At 44.0% G+C, this 15,326-nt stretch overlaps 1 protein-coding gene across 2 annotated transcripts; it reads right to left on the reverse strand.

Moving 5' to 3' along the window:
• Positions 1 to 1,228: 1,228 nt before the first annotated feature.
• Positions 1,229 to 13,220, reverse strand: ca9 (carbonic anhydrase IX). Of its 2 annotated transcripts, XM_012821185.3 has the most exons (12): positions 12,895 to 13,220; positions 7,365 to 7,394; positions 6,410 to 6,580; positions 6,006 to 6,148; positions 5,355 to 5,447; positions 5,096 to 5,162; positions 4,560 to 4,717; positions 4,304 to 4,430; positions 3,458 to 3,529; positions 2,496 to 2,510; positions 2,269 to 2,362; positions 1,229 to 1,861 (listed from the first exon to the last, which is right to left on the reverse strand). In XM_012821185.3, the coding sequence occupies exons 1-12, from the start codon at positions 13,016 to 13,018 to the stop codon at positions 1,801 to 1,803; spliced, it is 1,155 nt and encodes a 384-aa protein (XP_012676639.2). In that variant the 5' UTR covers positions 13,019 to 13,220; the 3' UTR covers positions 1,229 to 1,800. The 2 variants fall into 2 exon arrangements, with proteins under 2 accessions (XP_012676639.2, XP_042565335.1); XM_042709401.1 differs by having other exon boundaries at positions 4,304 to 4,717.
• Between the last annotated feature and the right edge of the window lie 2,106 nt (positions 13,221 to 15,326).

Genomic DNA, 15,326 nt, shown 5'->3' on the forward strand with positions numbered 1-15,326 from the left:
GCCCTGTGCTCAGGCTGTGAGGACGCCCTGTGCTCAGGCTGTGAGGACGCCCTGTGTCTTCTGCTGCCCTGTGCTCAGGCTGTGAGGACGCCCTGTGTCTTATGCTGCCCTGTGCTCAGGCTGTGAGGACGCCCTGTGTCTTATGCTGCCCTGTGCTCAGGCTGTGAGGACGCCCTGTGTCTTATGCTGCCCTGTGCTCAGACTGTGAGGACGCCCTGTGTCTTATGCTGCCCTGTGTGGAAGCAGAGTGATGGCTTACACATGGAGGAGCGCATATGTCAAAAGAACTGTTCTACACAGCATTGTTACGTTCTACAGTTCAACACCACTGGCAATGAACATTTGCTTCTTCACGAACAACATTGACTGAAATAAGTATTTGGTGAATTTAGTCACCACTAGAATTCTGCGTGGCTTTTAGATCATTATTAGATGGCTGTAGTGTTTTTGCTGACGGGCCGCTTTTGTGTCACTTGTGCCATTTTGTGGCTGACCTCAAGAAAGCTGTTAACTAAGCTGGAAGGGTGCTTGGTATAGTGGAGGTCCAGGCCTCAGAAGTGTCCTCAGCCAATAGCAAGTCACATTCGTGCTGATTTTGGACGGGGGCCGTTTACATGGTTTTGTTTCTTTCATATCTCCCATGTGCTGCAGCTGATCACATGTTCAAGAGGTTTTATTAAACACTGACCCACACATCTGTGCTGCTCACATTTTCAGGTGGAATCGCCACTCCACTTTCAGCCCACCTGTGGAACCCTTAACCTTTACTTGACCTTTGAACCCGGCCCACTCCAAACATAGGGCAATCTAAAAGTACTTATGCACCAACATCTTTGATTTAAAATCCATCCTGTCTCAGAGGACCATGTTTGCAAAGCAGTTCTCCTGTCATAAATAGAGCGGAGGAGAAGCTGCCCATTGGTCCATTTCAAACCACCTGTTTTTAGCCTTGAGTTGTTTGATTGCGGACGGCTCCCTGAATGAAAGTTTATTTCTGTAGAGAGGTGGCTTCATGCATGGTTACGGTTATGCTATGTAATTTCAAAAGCCATGTATTCCAGTGGGAGATGGCATATGTTATACTTCGCATCGCATTCTGTGGTTTTGATTGGATCAAGGTCAAAGAGACCTTCTGACTTTGCATGGCATTCTGTGGTTTTGATCGGATCAAGGTTAAAGAGACCTTCTGACCCTGATGGCGATCATAATCATTTAAAGATAAAAGGGGGAAGACAAACACAGAATGTTTATTGTTCCATATACAGATCAAAAACACATACAATTTTCATACATCTTACAGCATAGTGATGAGAAGGAAATATTACAGGCTTCAACGGTTCACACAATAGCATAGCAAGACATAAAAATATGTACAGTAAATACATTCAATCTTTCAGTCTTTCTTGAAATATAAACGCAAACCTGGAACTTCTTCCTTACTAAGAACAGATTTCTAGAGGTACAAGTTTTTTTTGTTGTCTGCATCACAAACGTAACTATCTATGAGGTAATTTAGATTTAGTCCTGTGTGGGACGTCTAACAATGCCAAGTGAAGAACTTCAACTTTAAATAAATACAGCAACCTTAGCCTTCTTCTAACTTCTAAACACTTATGACGCAAGATGTCTGCAATAAGGACACTTCCACTATGACAGACTACTTCCACCGGGATATGATATGTCACGTTTAGCGTTCAGGGTATTGGTTAATACCTGTGCACAGTATATAAGCTTTCTAATAATCCTTAAAGAACAACATACATATTGCAAAGTGAGTGGTGAAGAAATGTGATTGGGTGTCTATGCCTCCTCCTTTGTTGCTGGCTTGTAGATGACATTCTGACGGGAATCTTTTTTGAACCTGTACAGGCAAAACACACAGGCAGGTTTAGTCTCTCCTTACTTACTCTGACCTATCGTTCTTTTTTTTGTCTTTTTTCAAACACACACGTGCATACACACATACACAAATGCAGGTCAATATTGACTTATTTAATAGCATACAACTTTGTGTTTTATTCAAGATAAATCGTTTTTGGACCTCATGCCAGAGAACAGAAGGTCATCCTTCCTATGTAAACATTCTTTGAAGTTAAGGTTCTTTCCAAGTAGTAATCAGTGTTACCGCACACATGGACATTTTGTTTCACAGTTTATCAGCTATAAGAAGGACACGTATTTGCCTTACCCAAATTAAATAGCGATAAATTCAGATACGTAAATGAACTGACAATGAAGTGAGATGAAGGTGAAATTAAATATATTTACTTCGAGTATTTTTTCCGCTGCTGGTAGGCATACGTTGAGAAAGCCAGCAGAGTGACGGCAAAGAGCGCTCCAAACGCTATGGCTAGGATATCACCTGAAAGGAGAAATATTCGTTCTTAGCGTGCGGCACATAAAAGTGTATGAAATTACCTGTTCATTTATATTCTCCAGGTTTGCTCTCTAAAGTGGAATATTTTCAGTATTATGTGGTGAAACTACATGCATACCTCTGGAGAGTCCAGCTGTGTGTCAAGGAAGAAAAAAGAAAGAGAGAGAGTACAAACATGAACTAACAGGCTGACACAGGTTAAAACATGATAATACATTAACATATGTCATGTCTGTCCTCAAAGCACCAAGTCCCTGTCAGGTGCACTTTGTCCTCGCTCGTGTAGATACACCTGTCTACATATACATTCTGTGCATCAGAGAAAACTGGTGGACATTTAATGGGCACATTGCCCGTCTGAAATAAAGGCAGTGTATTTGCACAAACCTTGTCTTTGCTTATAAAATGGAAAGGTTATAGTAAAGTATACATGATATGACGTTTGCTGTATGCCCACGCGCAACGACATGCTAATGGAAACGTTTCGATAAGAGTGGCTCTTTGTGCGATCACGAATAACGTGGGCCTGTTTTCTCTGTGTGCGATCACGAATAACGTGGGCCTGTTTCTCTGTGCGATCACGAATAACGTGGGCCTGTTTCTCTGTGTGCGATCACGAATAACGTGGGCCTGTTTCTCTGTGTGCGATCATAAATAACGTGGGCCTGTTTCTCTGTGTGCGATCATAAATAACGTGGGCCTGTTTCTCTGTGCGATCATGAATAACGTGGGGCCTGTTTCTCTGTGCGATCATGAATATCGTGGGCCCTGTTTCTCTGTGCGATCATGAATAACGTGGGCCTGTTTCTCTGTGCGATCATGAATAACGTGGGCCTGTTTCTCTGTGTGCGATCATGAATAACGTGGGCCTGTTTCTCTGTGCGATCATGAATATCGTGGGCCTGTTTCTCTGTGCGATCATGAATATCGTGGGCCTGTTTCTCTGTGCGATCACGAATAACGTGGGCCTGTTTCTCTGTGTGCGATCATGAATAACGTGGGCCTGTTTCTCTGTGCGATCATGAATATCGTGGGCCTGTTTCTCTGTGCGATCATGAATAACGTGGGCCTGATACTCACCGAGGCCTGCTCCAGTGGAGGCTCTAACTCTCGTGCCGGGACCGGCTTCCGTCAGGGGAATGATTTTGGGGCCTGCAGAATAAAGACATATTAGAGTTGCTCATTCAAGGAGCTAATACTTGTGTGTGTGTGTGTGTGTGTGTGTCCACAATGGAATACATCCTGCCCTCTGTGAACAAAGTCTTTTCTTTCCACAGAGAAAGTTCAAACCACAACAGTGCTGAGCACACGGAATACAGGATGTCTGTCTGTGTCCAGAAAAGACGACCTGAGACCCTGACCCCTCAGGAGGCCTGGCTCGTTTGTGTGTGTGTGTGTGTGTGTGTGTGTGTGTGTGTGTGTCGTATAAGAGCCATCACATGTAGCTGTGGGCTTTGTTTATCAGTCTGGAAGCACATGAGTGTGTGAGTGTGACTTTAGGATGACTAGGCTCCAAAGGTTGCATGTTGTCATGAATGAACTACTGGCTGTGTGTGTGAGCGTGAGTGTGTGTGTGTGTGTGTGTGTGTGTGTGTGTGTGTGTGTGTGAGTGTGTGTGTGTGTGCGTGGAGTTTCTGTTTTTTAGAAGGAGCCCCAGAGGAAGTCTCTTATCTTTAGAGTTTAAGATGTGTATTGCATTTTTTTAACAATCCCTCTCAACACACACACACACACACACACACACACACACTGAACATTGTTACCTCAAACAATTACGAAACTTGTGCCTTAATCTCAGGCTTACTTAAAGGGGATTTGGAGCAGAGGTTTGTAAGTTCAGCACTATAAGAGGGTGAGCACTTGGTTAATGTGTAATGAGCACAGCTATACGTTGGACACGGGGTGGCGGAGGAAGGGGTCACGCACCCTGCGGTTCGGGCGAGGCGCTGAACGACGAGACCACCCGTCGGCCGTGCAGGAGCTGAGGGGCCCGGAAGTTCTTGCTCAGGAGTTGGTTCTGCTCCATCTTCAGGGTGTCCTCCAAGGCGGCCAGCTGGGGGAGGGAGCGGGGAGGATTAAGGAGCGAGAACAGGAAGTCAAGGAGAGAGAACAGGAAGTCACAGCATTCATTTTTATACCGTTTTTTTTTTTTGTTTGCTCTTTTTGTGAGAAGCCAACTGACCTGTTTCCTGGACACTGTAATGGTATCATTGAACATGGTCCAGTTGACCGTCTGGAAACAGGGAGGAGTGGTCAGGGATCCCGTGTATCTGTAGAATCGCTCCAGACTGTTTGGCAGCAGATGACGGACGTTAAACCCTGGGATTTCTGTTTTAGTCTCTGAGAAAAAGAAAGAACGACATCAATAAGATATGACTGCTGAACAGATTCATGCCATACCCTGTCATGATTCAGCCGTGTTCCAAAGTGGAACATTAGTTCGGTCCAGCTCTGGGGTAATAAGCGTAGGCCCTGGGGTAATAAGCGTAGGCCCTGGGGTAATAAGCGTAGGCCCTGGGGTAATAAGCGTAGGCCCTGGGGTAATAAGCGTAGGCCCTGGGGTAATAAGCGTAGGCCCTGGGGTAATAAGTGTAGGCCCTGGGGTGGGTGTTTGCTGTCAGAGGGATGACACACTTCCAAGAAAGATGTGAGTCTGTGCTGTGATGTAACAATCGTTTCCAAAGAAGTTTGCGAAACAAGAAAGAAGGGAAAGGCTACCTTCCAGACTGACATCGGTGAGGGCCGACAGGATCTTTTCATAGTTCTCATTCTCATGCAGACCGATCTGAATAGAAAAGAGATTTATCACAAGAATTAGGACACACTATTACCTCAAAAATGAGTTCAAATCAATTATCCATTTTGTTCTCATGAGTTGTGTAGCACATTCTTCACATACAAAAACTACTTTCTCTTCCAAGACAGAAGATAACTCTGCCACAGATCGAGTATCTTGCTGATGAATGACAGCACTTACTCCGATGAACGCTCCAAGGACAGCCAGTCCATCTTCCTTAGTGGCTGCTTCTGAGAGGTTGGCATACTTAGAGTTGTAGTGGACCACATGGATCTAGGGAGAGACATATCAAGAGATATATCAGTTGGACATTACAACATGCCATAAAACATAGTTCTTCTCAGATAAACATTAAGACCAGGAGAGTGTCACTTCCTTTAATCTTCTAGATTTATTTTGGGGCTTTTTTGCCTTTAATCGGATAGGACAGTGAAGAGAGACAGGTAATTGAGCTGGAGAGAGATTGGGAGTGGGATCGGGAAATGACCAGCGATTCAGATTCGAACCCGGGTCCCCCTGGGCGTTCAGACCCATTCGTGGTCAGGATGCTGCAGCTTGCGCCACAGCTCCCCCAACTTCCTTTAATCTTGAATTACCTCCGCCCAAGAAGGTTATGTTTTCAGTGCAGTTTGTCTGTCTGTCTGTCTGTCTGTCTGTCTGTCTGTCTGTCTGTCTGTCTGTCTGTCTGTCATCAGTTTTCATCAGTTTCACTTTCGTCATCATTGTGAGATATGGCTCTCGGAGGGCCCTTCTAGTTTCCTGTCTGTCTTTCTTTCTCTTTCTCTCTTTCTTTCTCTTTCTCTCTCTCTCTTTCATTCTCTTTCTCCTCACCTCTGCGGGGAAGTGGACGTTGTCTATGGTGTGCTCTGAGCCCGGCTCCTCTACCGAGCCCCAGTGGAAGTGGAGCTGTGCCGCGTGGTAGATCCGGTCGAAGCCGCTGACCACACGCATGCTGCCGGGGAGACTCAGCTGAACTGGAGAGGGGGCAAACACAGGAGATCACATGACCACACGGCTCATCAAAACACAGGAGATCACATGACCACACGGCTCATCAAAACTCTGCTTAAACACTGCTTGCAAACGCCCTCACTGCAGGTGCATGCTGGGAGTGCGAGCATGTCAGTTCTGTGATGGTGAGTTCAAGCGCAGGAGAAGAGCGTGGGCACGGTTTTCATTATGTCGTTACATTTGCACCAGTTCAGTTGTCACATAATCCTGGGCCTTTTTCTTACGTGTGTGTCCGTTGTTCAACAGAGTGAGAGCAGTGTTGTCTGTCAGGTCATAGCCAGCCAGTTTAATAGAGGGCAATTGGGCATCATAGATGGCTGTGTTGGTGTTGATGTCGATGGGAGACTGGGATTGTCCATTGCAGTCGTTGAAGACGGAGCCCCACGAGAGCTGATCTGGAAATGAACGGAGGGAGAGGATCAACAATGTCATCGTGACACAGAAAGGCAGAATGAGGATCAAGTGGAAGAGAAGATGTCAGTCAAAGTGAGAAAAAAAGACATTTTGTTTTTCTTTTCATCATAAATCATCTTATGCAATCCTTTCTCCAGGCCTAAGTAAGGAGTGATCGTGCCCGAGCGTTCCATTTGGAGTTTAGCCTTTAACCCTTCTACAGTGTAATCAAGTGATATCCAAAGACAACAATAATACAGAGACAGTGACAGTGGGATCTCAGTCTATCAGAAGACTGATAAGGAGAGTATTTTCCAGACGATAGTGTTCACTTAATCAAGATCACAGAACTGATTGAATGTCGATTTCGAGGTCAATCCTGTGAACGACAGGAACATTTGACGAGTTATCTATTGATCTGAACACATGCAGTGGTACAGATGCAACTCGCCCTTCCCCATAAATATCATATCTGATCAGAATCTGGCATGAAGAAGGGAATTAATAAACGATGCGGGGCCCACAGCTGGAGCATAGGTGTTCCCAAAGCGGAAACTGAACACCACAGCTACTTATTACCCAACTGGACACCAAAGCTACTCATTAACCAACTGGACACCAAAGCTACTCATTAACCAACTGATGCTGAGTCACTTTGGATAAAAGCTTCTGTCATATTAAAGAAATGTTAATGATCAATAATTACTTTCTATTTACTATCAAGTTATTAAAGTGTACTATTACATAATGGTACTCCACACACTCAGATTGGTTTAGTAGACTTACCAGTGTAACCCCAGTGATGTGAGTGTGCTTCTGTAGATGGAAAAAGAGAGACGGTAGAATTAGGTTATTCTTCAAGTACATGTAGTATACCTTCAGCCTGCTGATTCAGCAAATACAGGGATGTAGTACAGAGTAATGTACTGGAACATTAATCATGTGTACCTCTACAGATTATGCAACCTCACTTTCACTCACACATTATGCAAGTTTTAGTGGAAGTTATTATACTCTACTGAAGTTATATTAGCCTGTAAAACGAACATGCATTTCAATAAAAGTAGTTCAAACGAGAAACTCTGTAATACTGAACAGCCCAATAACAGCCACAGCCAGACATCTGAGTCCTTCTTTGCCCTTTGGTACATTCAGTTCCATAGATATTTCTGTAAATATGTGCAGTACAATTGAGACACTCTTTAAGTGAAGGAGTGCCAAACTTTGTGTTGCAAAAAGTATCCCATCCCTGACTAAACCACTTTTTGCTGGTTCTAACCCAAAATTGATTGTTTTGTACATAGGTCCTTAGGTCAGTTTTTGTCAAGTGTCACAGAGACACAACTACAGCTCTACACAGGACAAAACTACAGCTCCATACCCCATAAGACTGCAGCTTTGATCAAGCTAGATTGTACAATAACCCACCACAGACCTCTAACTCACTCCAGGAGCAGAAGCACTCCCACTCTCAGTCCTTGTGAGGGGAGTAAGAGTTAAAAGTGGACATGCTATACCTGCAGGCTCAGAGCACCAGGAGACTTACACCATACGACTCACACTGGTAGATAAACACAATCACCCCTTCATGCGGCCAGCTGAATGCTGCCTTTATGCTCCTGCTAAGGACCATTCCGGAACCCTTGAGAGAGTGTTGGGCCCATTGTCTGTGGACCCCAGGGCCACTGTCAGGTAACCTGCTACCTCATGCTAAAACTGCCCAGGCAGCCATTTCAGAGCACAAGTCAGGCACACAAAGCAGTTGCAGGCAGAGCCAAGGGTTTACCTCACCTGTGTGGATTGATACATTATTCAGAGCTTTTAAGGAATATTAAGGAATTGAAATATATCTGATATGATATGATATGATATATCAGATATGATATCTGATATGATGGTGGTTAATGACGTTTGGCGATTGTATGACCATTTGCATCAGTGGAAGCTGTATCTAGCAAGTGCTGATTCTTACATCAGAATATTTTGATATGATACGATCTTCTGAGAGTATTATTTTGCAAATGTCTTTCCCAAGCCCCCAAGCGAAGAAGAGGTGGTAATGACGCACACTCAGGGGGGGGGGGGGGGTGTGGACAGGTCAGTGAGTTCATTTGTCTTTCTGGAATGAACACCATTTTCACCAAACTTTCCCTTCCATAGGTGCCACCAAACAGCGACATCTTGGCAGTTCTTCTGTATATTAAGCAGGTAGTCAAAAAGCATACAAATTTGACTCATAAATAGCCTAAAAGGACAGCATTACTGGAATGACCAGCGTCTTGGTCTGTTACCCACCACGAAGTGTGCCACGTTCAGAACCCCGTGTTTAGCCGACCTGGCTGGGGTTCACCTCTGCAAACTCATCCTTAAATATTAGGTCCCTTGTATCCATCTGTCGAGGGTGTGTTTAGAGAGGGTGCGCTATATTTGAAAAGCTACGTGAATTACTAGCAGGCTACGTTTCTGAGCGCACGTACGGACACGACTGACTTGGAAAGGGAAGGCTATGATTCAGGGCCACGTATTCCGGTATTTTAGAGAACTCTTTCCACCACAGCATAATCTGGTTCCAGTAAAATGATGTGGTAAGTGTTGAAGTCACTGAAACTTGTAAAAGGGATAGCCTTGGCAGCTGTGTTAATGGAATTCAGTTCTCCTTCCAGCAGCTGACTTGTAGAGGAAGATGTGGAGAAGTGTGGAATATGTTACTGATCTTCAAATTCATATTCACTTTCATTAGCCCGCGTTTCCTGCTAAAACACGTTCTTCGTTTTAAACCTGTCTGGTGTATGTGTAAACATTGTACACATTGCAAATGCGTTGGGAAGGGTTACGGGCTAATTTATGTCATGTGAAGGCATCAAGCTCTAAATAACGGGCAATATGTCGTTTTTGTGGTTAGATGACGTGTAAGTGAGTAAGTATGCACTTAGAATAAAACACATATAGCCTACTACAGAGGAAAGGTCAGCATACCGGAACGAATTATCCAGTGTGTGAAGTTTATAAATCTTTTTTTTCAAATCCTATTTCAGCATGCTCCACATGTGTGAATCATTGTGTTTCATATTTTCATATGTATGGTTACAAAACCTTGACCATGGCTTACACATACTCTAATGCATCGGTTCGCAAACCTTTCACATCAGGCTCCCCTTTGACAATGGAAAACAATGTGCCCCCTCCACACTATCCCAGTGCAAAGATTGAGACTCAAATATTACCTGCAATTTACACTGACTTCCAATATGGAGAATGGTGTCTGTGCCCCTGTCACAGCACGCTGGGTGCGGCTGGTATTGGCACTATGTAACTTTGGGGTACAGGGCACGAGACCTCTTGCGAGAACTACGTAATGCTTAATGGCACCACATCACACTATACCCAACTAGACCCATGTTACAAGCTATAAGAGGAAGCTAGTGCAGTATGATCTGTATAGACAACATGGCAGAGGCGATGAAGAAGGCGAGAAAGACGTTTCTATTTCTTTTCAGTTTATCAGTTACATTTAAATACTTTTTTTTTGTTACTAGAGTTCTTGTTTAAAACATTTAAACATTTTTAACTTCAATCCGTACAACGTTCATGTTAGGTGTATGTCTGTTGTATTAATAGTTACGGTAGCTTTCCCATCTAACATATAGGCTAATCTGTAGGCCCCTGATCATATTATTTATAAACACAGGTTAGGCTATAATAGGTTAGAGGCTACTATGCTGTAAGAGCACTGCCATCCAACATTTGCCCTGTAGTTTGTTGTTTAGGGTTCTCGTTCTGTTTCTTCACCCTCAACCCACACCCCCCCCCCCCCCTCCCCCCCCTGCTACGACTCCCCACCCCCGACCCCATGCAAATAAAGGATTATTTGGTTCTGTTACTTTTCTGTCTCCTGAAAAAATATTTTCTCTCAACCAACAGAAAACAATCTCTTAATTAAGTTGCTAATTTGCATTAGCAGGTGTTGGCCTGGGTAAACACTTGTTTGTTGTGAAACTTTGAGGGGTGCCAAGATTCCGCCGCTTAAATCTTGCAAGCTGGAATATCTGTGACCCAAAGCATTCCTTGTTCCTGATTTATCTCAGGCTGTAGGGCAATGACGCAGTAGTCATACCCAGAGCAAAGCTGGGGTGATTCCACACACATGACCAAACAGTTGTTTGTCAACACAACACACACACACACACACACACACACACAAACTCACACACAACACACACAGCGCACACACAACAGACACAACACACACACAAACACACACACCACACACAGCAGCCCCTGTTAATCAACATTAATCAATAACGAAGTGCTAATAAGGAGTGTTTGTAGTTTTTAAGTTAACTATTGTCACACCTCTCCCTTTTTCTTCACAGTTTTAAGTCAACCCAGTATAAGAAGGCACTTCCTCCTGGCAGATGCATTCACTCTGTACTGTGTGGACAGCTGTGGTCTGCGCCCATTGGAGAGAGGTGAAAGGAAAGCCCTGCCCACCCTGGGTAAATACGCTCTCTGCTGATTCTGAACAATCCTGACGGTAATTTATCTTTTGAGTGAATAACCACCATTGAACATCCCTGGGGTTCCTTTTGTTTGCACCCAAGCGTGGAAAATGTGTGTGTATGGGAGAGAGAGAAAGATGTACTTGAGCGTGTGTGTATGTGTGTGAGAGAGAAAGAGTGTGTGTGCGTCTGTCTGTGTATGCATGTGTGTGTGTGTGTGTGTGTGTGTGTGTGAGCGGGCGTGTGTGTGTGTGTGTGTGTGTGCGAGGCGAGCGTGCGTGCGTGCGTGTCTGCGTCTGCTTTCATCCCACAGTGAGACTTTGATGATCCACCTGAGGAATCAGTCCATGACTCCTGCTTGTGATCTCCTAACTGGAACACCATGACGGGACTCAGAGTCGGCCGGACTGGCAGTACTCCCCAGTCGGCACGTAGACGTGGAGTCCTCTACCACAGAAACCACAGGATGCCAACAGCAACCGCGAGTCACTGACACAGAATTTTTGAGGAATAAGCTATTTGCCATGTCAACTCTCACTCTGACAGCACACTATGAGTCACTCTCACAACAGGTTGGAGCTCTGAAACGGTATTTGCCGTATTTGCAACATCAATAAAGGGGTAGTCAACGATCCTAGCAAAAGGTTGTTGATATTTGAGGTCAACAGCCAATCAGATAAACCCCTTCCTTCAGTGCACTTTAGGCAAAGTTGTCGATTGCTTGGAATAGTGTATGGTTCGGTCCAAGCTATTGTTTGTGTATCATTTACAAAGCCAGGATTGTGCTCAAACACAGGAGTTTAGCACACGCACTACTAGATGTACAGGTATAGAGGAATGTTCACTGAATTGGACGGAAAGTTGAATCAATTATAATCAATGACTGCACCTTTAAGAAAGCATTTCTGTAAGTGAGTATTGTTGACTGAAATCTCTATAGTATGCTGTAATACCTTCAGTTGTACACTATCTGTGTGAAATACACTGTTTTGATTAATTACACATTTTTTAAACAAATCAAATATATTACCACAAGAACAGGTATCAAAGGTTGGAAAGAATCTGATAAAAGCTAATAAAGTCATGTCAAATCTATCAAGTTTGGACTTCACAAACTAGGAGACACTAACATGCTATCTCCAGTCTTTATCTCTCTTCTGATATTATTTTCTCTTTGTTGGCTGTTGGCTGTGTATAATACTGCCAGTAAATTTGCAACACAAACTATTAACTTGGCAATATTCTCTATGCTTCATCATACGCACATCATCATTTGACCTCTTTATTCATAAATCACACAGCCTGACGTTATCAATTATTTCAACACAACAATTAGTTTGTAATTATCATTAAGGCGTTATCCTTTAACAGCACTATCAGTAGTGATGGACCATAGGTTATAATGTTTATGGCGGATCTGTGCAGGGCTGTGTAGAGCCTTCCTGCTTAGACATCAATCTCACAAAGCTTTTTTGTTTTTGCAAGGGTTCCTTTTTAAAAGGCTGTGGAATACTTTGGCTGAAAAGTGTCCTCTGTACAGAGAGGAACTGGTTCAGTGATGCCTTAGCCTTGAGAATGCACTGCCTGGCTATTTAAAGTGCCCTGAGAACGCACTGCCTGTTCAAGCGAGAATGCACTGCTTGGGAATGTCTATTTAATCCCCCAATTAAAACACTTCTAGACACTTACATCTGCACACAAGCTAGATTCTGAGTTCAGGCTAAACACACAAACACTCCAGCTGAGTGACTTCCCATTCTTAGAATATAACAACAAGTGCCAGTCAGAAAAAGTATTAAAAAAAAACTTTCACTTACTTTTGTGTTCTTCATTCTCGTGTTCGCTGCTACCGTCATCTTCCTCCGATGATGAAGAGGAAGAGGCTGCATTCACCACCAGACCGTGGATGAAGAGGGCCGTAAGAAAGGCGTTCCGTAGCATCTGGGCTGTGTTGTGGTGTCTGGATGGCTTGGAAGGGTCTTGTTAGCCACCGTCTTTCCGTCTGACTCTGGGCTTCTCTCACCTGGGCTGGGCTTTTAAATGTATGCCCCCCAAGGATGGAGCAGGAGCCAATCAGGGCCCAGAGGCCAGTCTTGGTACCCTCTACATTCTCTCTCTCTCTCTCTTTCTCGTTCTCTCGCCCCCCCCCCCCCCTCCTCCTCCTCCTCCCCCTTTCCTTTCCTCCCCTTTCCTCCTTCTCCCTTTAGATTTCCTGCAAACCTGTAAGTACAACCTAATCTAATCGGCTGGTCTCGGCCCTCTGGCTAACCAGACACACACACACACACACACACACACAACCCCCGACCCACCCTGTCACCACCCCCACCCCCTTGGCTATGAGCAAAGTCCAGGGTGTCACTCAGTGGGAGGGGTGGAGGTGTGGCAGGATTGGACAGCCCACTCCAGCATGCGAGTCAGGCAAAAGATCTGTGACTGAAATTCATTTGGTGACATAAAAAAGTTCTGTGAACTGCAGCTGAACTGAGCCAAGTGACCCACAGAACCAGAGTGAGTTGTCGGCTGCACTTTGATGACTCAAGCAGACACACATCACCTCTCGGCTAACTCATCTTTTTGAAAGCTTATTAATCTGAACTCGCTTCTCTTTGACTGTTTGCTGATATCAACTTTTAAGAATTCCCTGGATTGAGTAAACTCACTCTGAGTTTCACTCTGAAAGTGGAGATAAAAACCGATCATTACCCATTCAGCTGTTGGATTTCAATAAAAAGGGAAAAGTCTTCTTCCATATTTTTAGCAGTCCACGGATGTTTTTAGTCTTTCTTCTAATCTAAAAATGTCATGTCTGCCAGTAAAATTGACTTGCATCTCTAACCTTAGAATGAACTTGCTCTTCATGAATCAAACATGCAGACTGGTATGAAGGAACCATCTGCAATTTCCTCACTCCCCCCCCCCCCCCCCCCTCTGACAGGGGAGTTAAGACTACGTGAGTCCATCTTTACTGAAGTCCTTCACTGAGGAGCGGTGTGATAAATGACTGCTTCACCGGGTGAAGGTGAAGAGAAAGTGGGGGATGCGTGGTGAAAAAAACAAAGAGGAAATTGAGTGGGGCTGGGGGTGGATGCGTCAAAAGAGAAGGGGAGAGGATGCATTGTAAATGGAGGTAGACAGAGCAGGAGAGAGAAGAAAGAGACCGGGGGGGACGGGGGGGTAGAAAGTCATATGGTGAGCATACTTGATTTACCAACAGAGAGGATGACAGATTTCAGCCTAAAGGCTTACACAGACTTCAGGTCAAATCCCAAATGCATTCTCAAGAAGCCATTCACAAGATATATTCCCTCCCTCTCCACTGTCTCAACCTTTAGGCTACTTTGTACAAGTGACCCCGTCTTGTTTTATGTGTTCTTATTGTCTCCGGCATATACTGATATTACACTTCATACGTGGAAAAACAATGCCTTCAGCTGATGTGAACGGCATCAAAATAATAAAGTCCCAATCGGTGCACTAATCCCTCATTAAATTCATGCTTACCTCAGGGAAATTTTAATGAATAACTTCTGTCTGTTCAATTACGTGTGGACGGTAGAAGAGTTCCACTTGAGTGAAACTAGCTGAAGAAAGAGGAAATGTCACCTGCAAATGCAAGTTAGGAATTTTTTTGTGGTTCCCTGCAGTACGTACGGTGTGTAATCACCTTCTCAAAGTATCCCTTGCCCTCTGGTGTAACATTGGATTCTTCGTTTTTAGTTACACTGATTTACATAGAGCTACTAGAGGACTTTTAATGCGCACTGAACTGAAAGAATCCAACACTGGAATCTGTTGAAGCAAAAGTCGATCTTTGATTTTAACAATAAGCAATAGCAAATAGGATTTATCGGCGTTAAAATGAAAATGAATGGATGACTGAAACAACTAAATTGATCAACTATACTTTTATGAATAGTATGCCTACTAGAATTCTAAAGTGATTAAGTGTAGCCTATTACTCTCATATGTATGATAATTAAGTTCTGGTAATTCCCTTTGTGTTAATCAGTTTCCGGCGACCTTTTGTTAGTCTGATCTGCGACTTTTAACAATGGGAACATCTATTGTTAAAAGAAGTCGCCGGAAACTGATTAACACAAAGGGAATTACCAGAACATTATTTGGCTAGGATGGTTTCTAGCCAGCCTATTCTGTAATTAATGGCGATCTCTTAATTTTCCTGACTCCAGGTGTTAAGGGACATCGGTGTGTGGACATTTCCATAAGAATACTATTTGGCAGAGAA

The sequence above is a fragment of the Clupea harengus genome, chromosome 12 (assembly GCF_900700415.2).
Source record: "Clupea harengus chromosome 12, Ch_v2.0.2, whole genome shotgun sequence".
Taxonomy (NCBI): Eukaryota; Metazoa; Chordata; class Actinopteri; order Clupeiformes; family Clupeidae; genus Clupea; species Clupea harengus.

Coding starts and splice junctions, on each gene's coding strand:
- ca9 (XM_042709401.1), bottom strand. CDS start 13,018: ATGCTACGGAACGCCTTTCTTACGGCCCTCTTCATCCACGGTCTGGTG. Junction 3,530..4,303: donor CGCCTCGCCCGAACCGCAGG/GTGCGTGACCCC, acceptor TTTATTCTGCAG/GCCCCAAAATCATTCCCCTG. Junction 1,862..2,268: donor CAGCGGAAAAAATACTCGAA/GTAAATATATTT, acceptor TTGCCTGTACAG/GTTCAAAAAAGATTCCCGTC.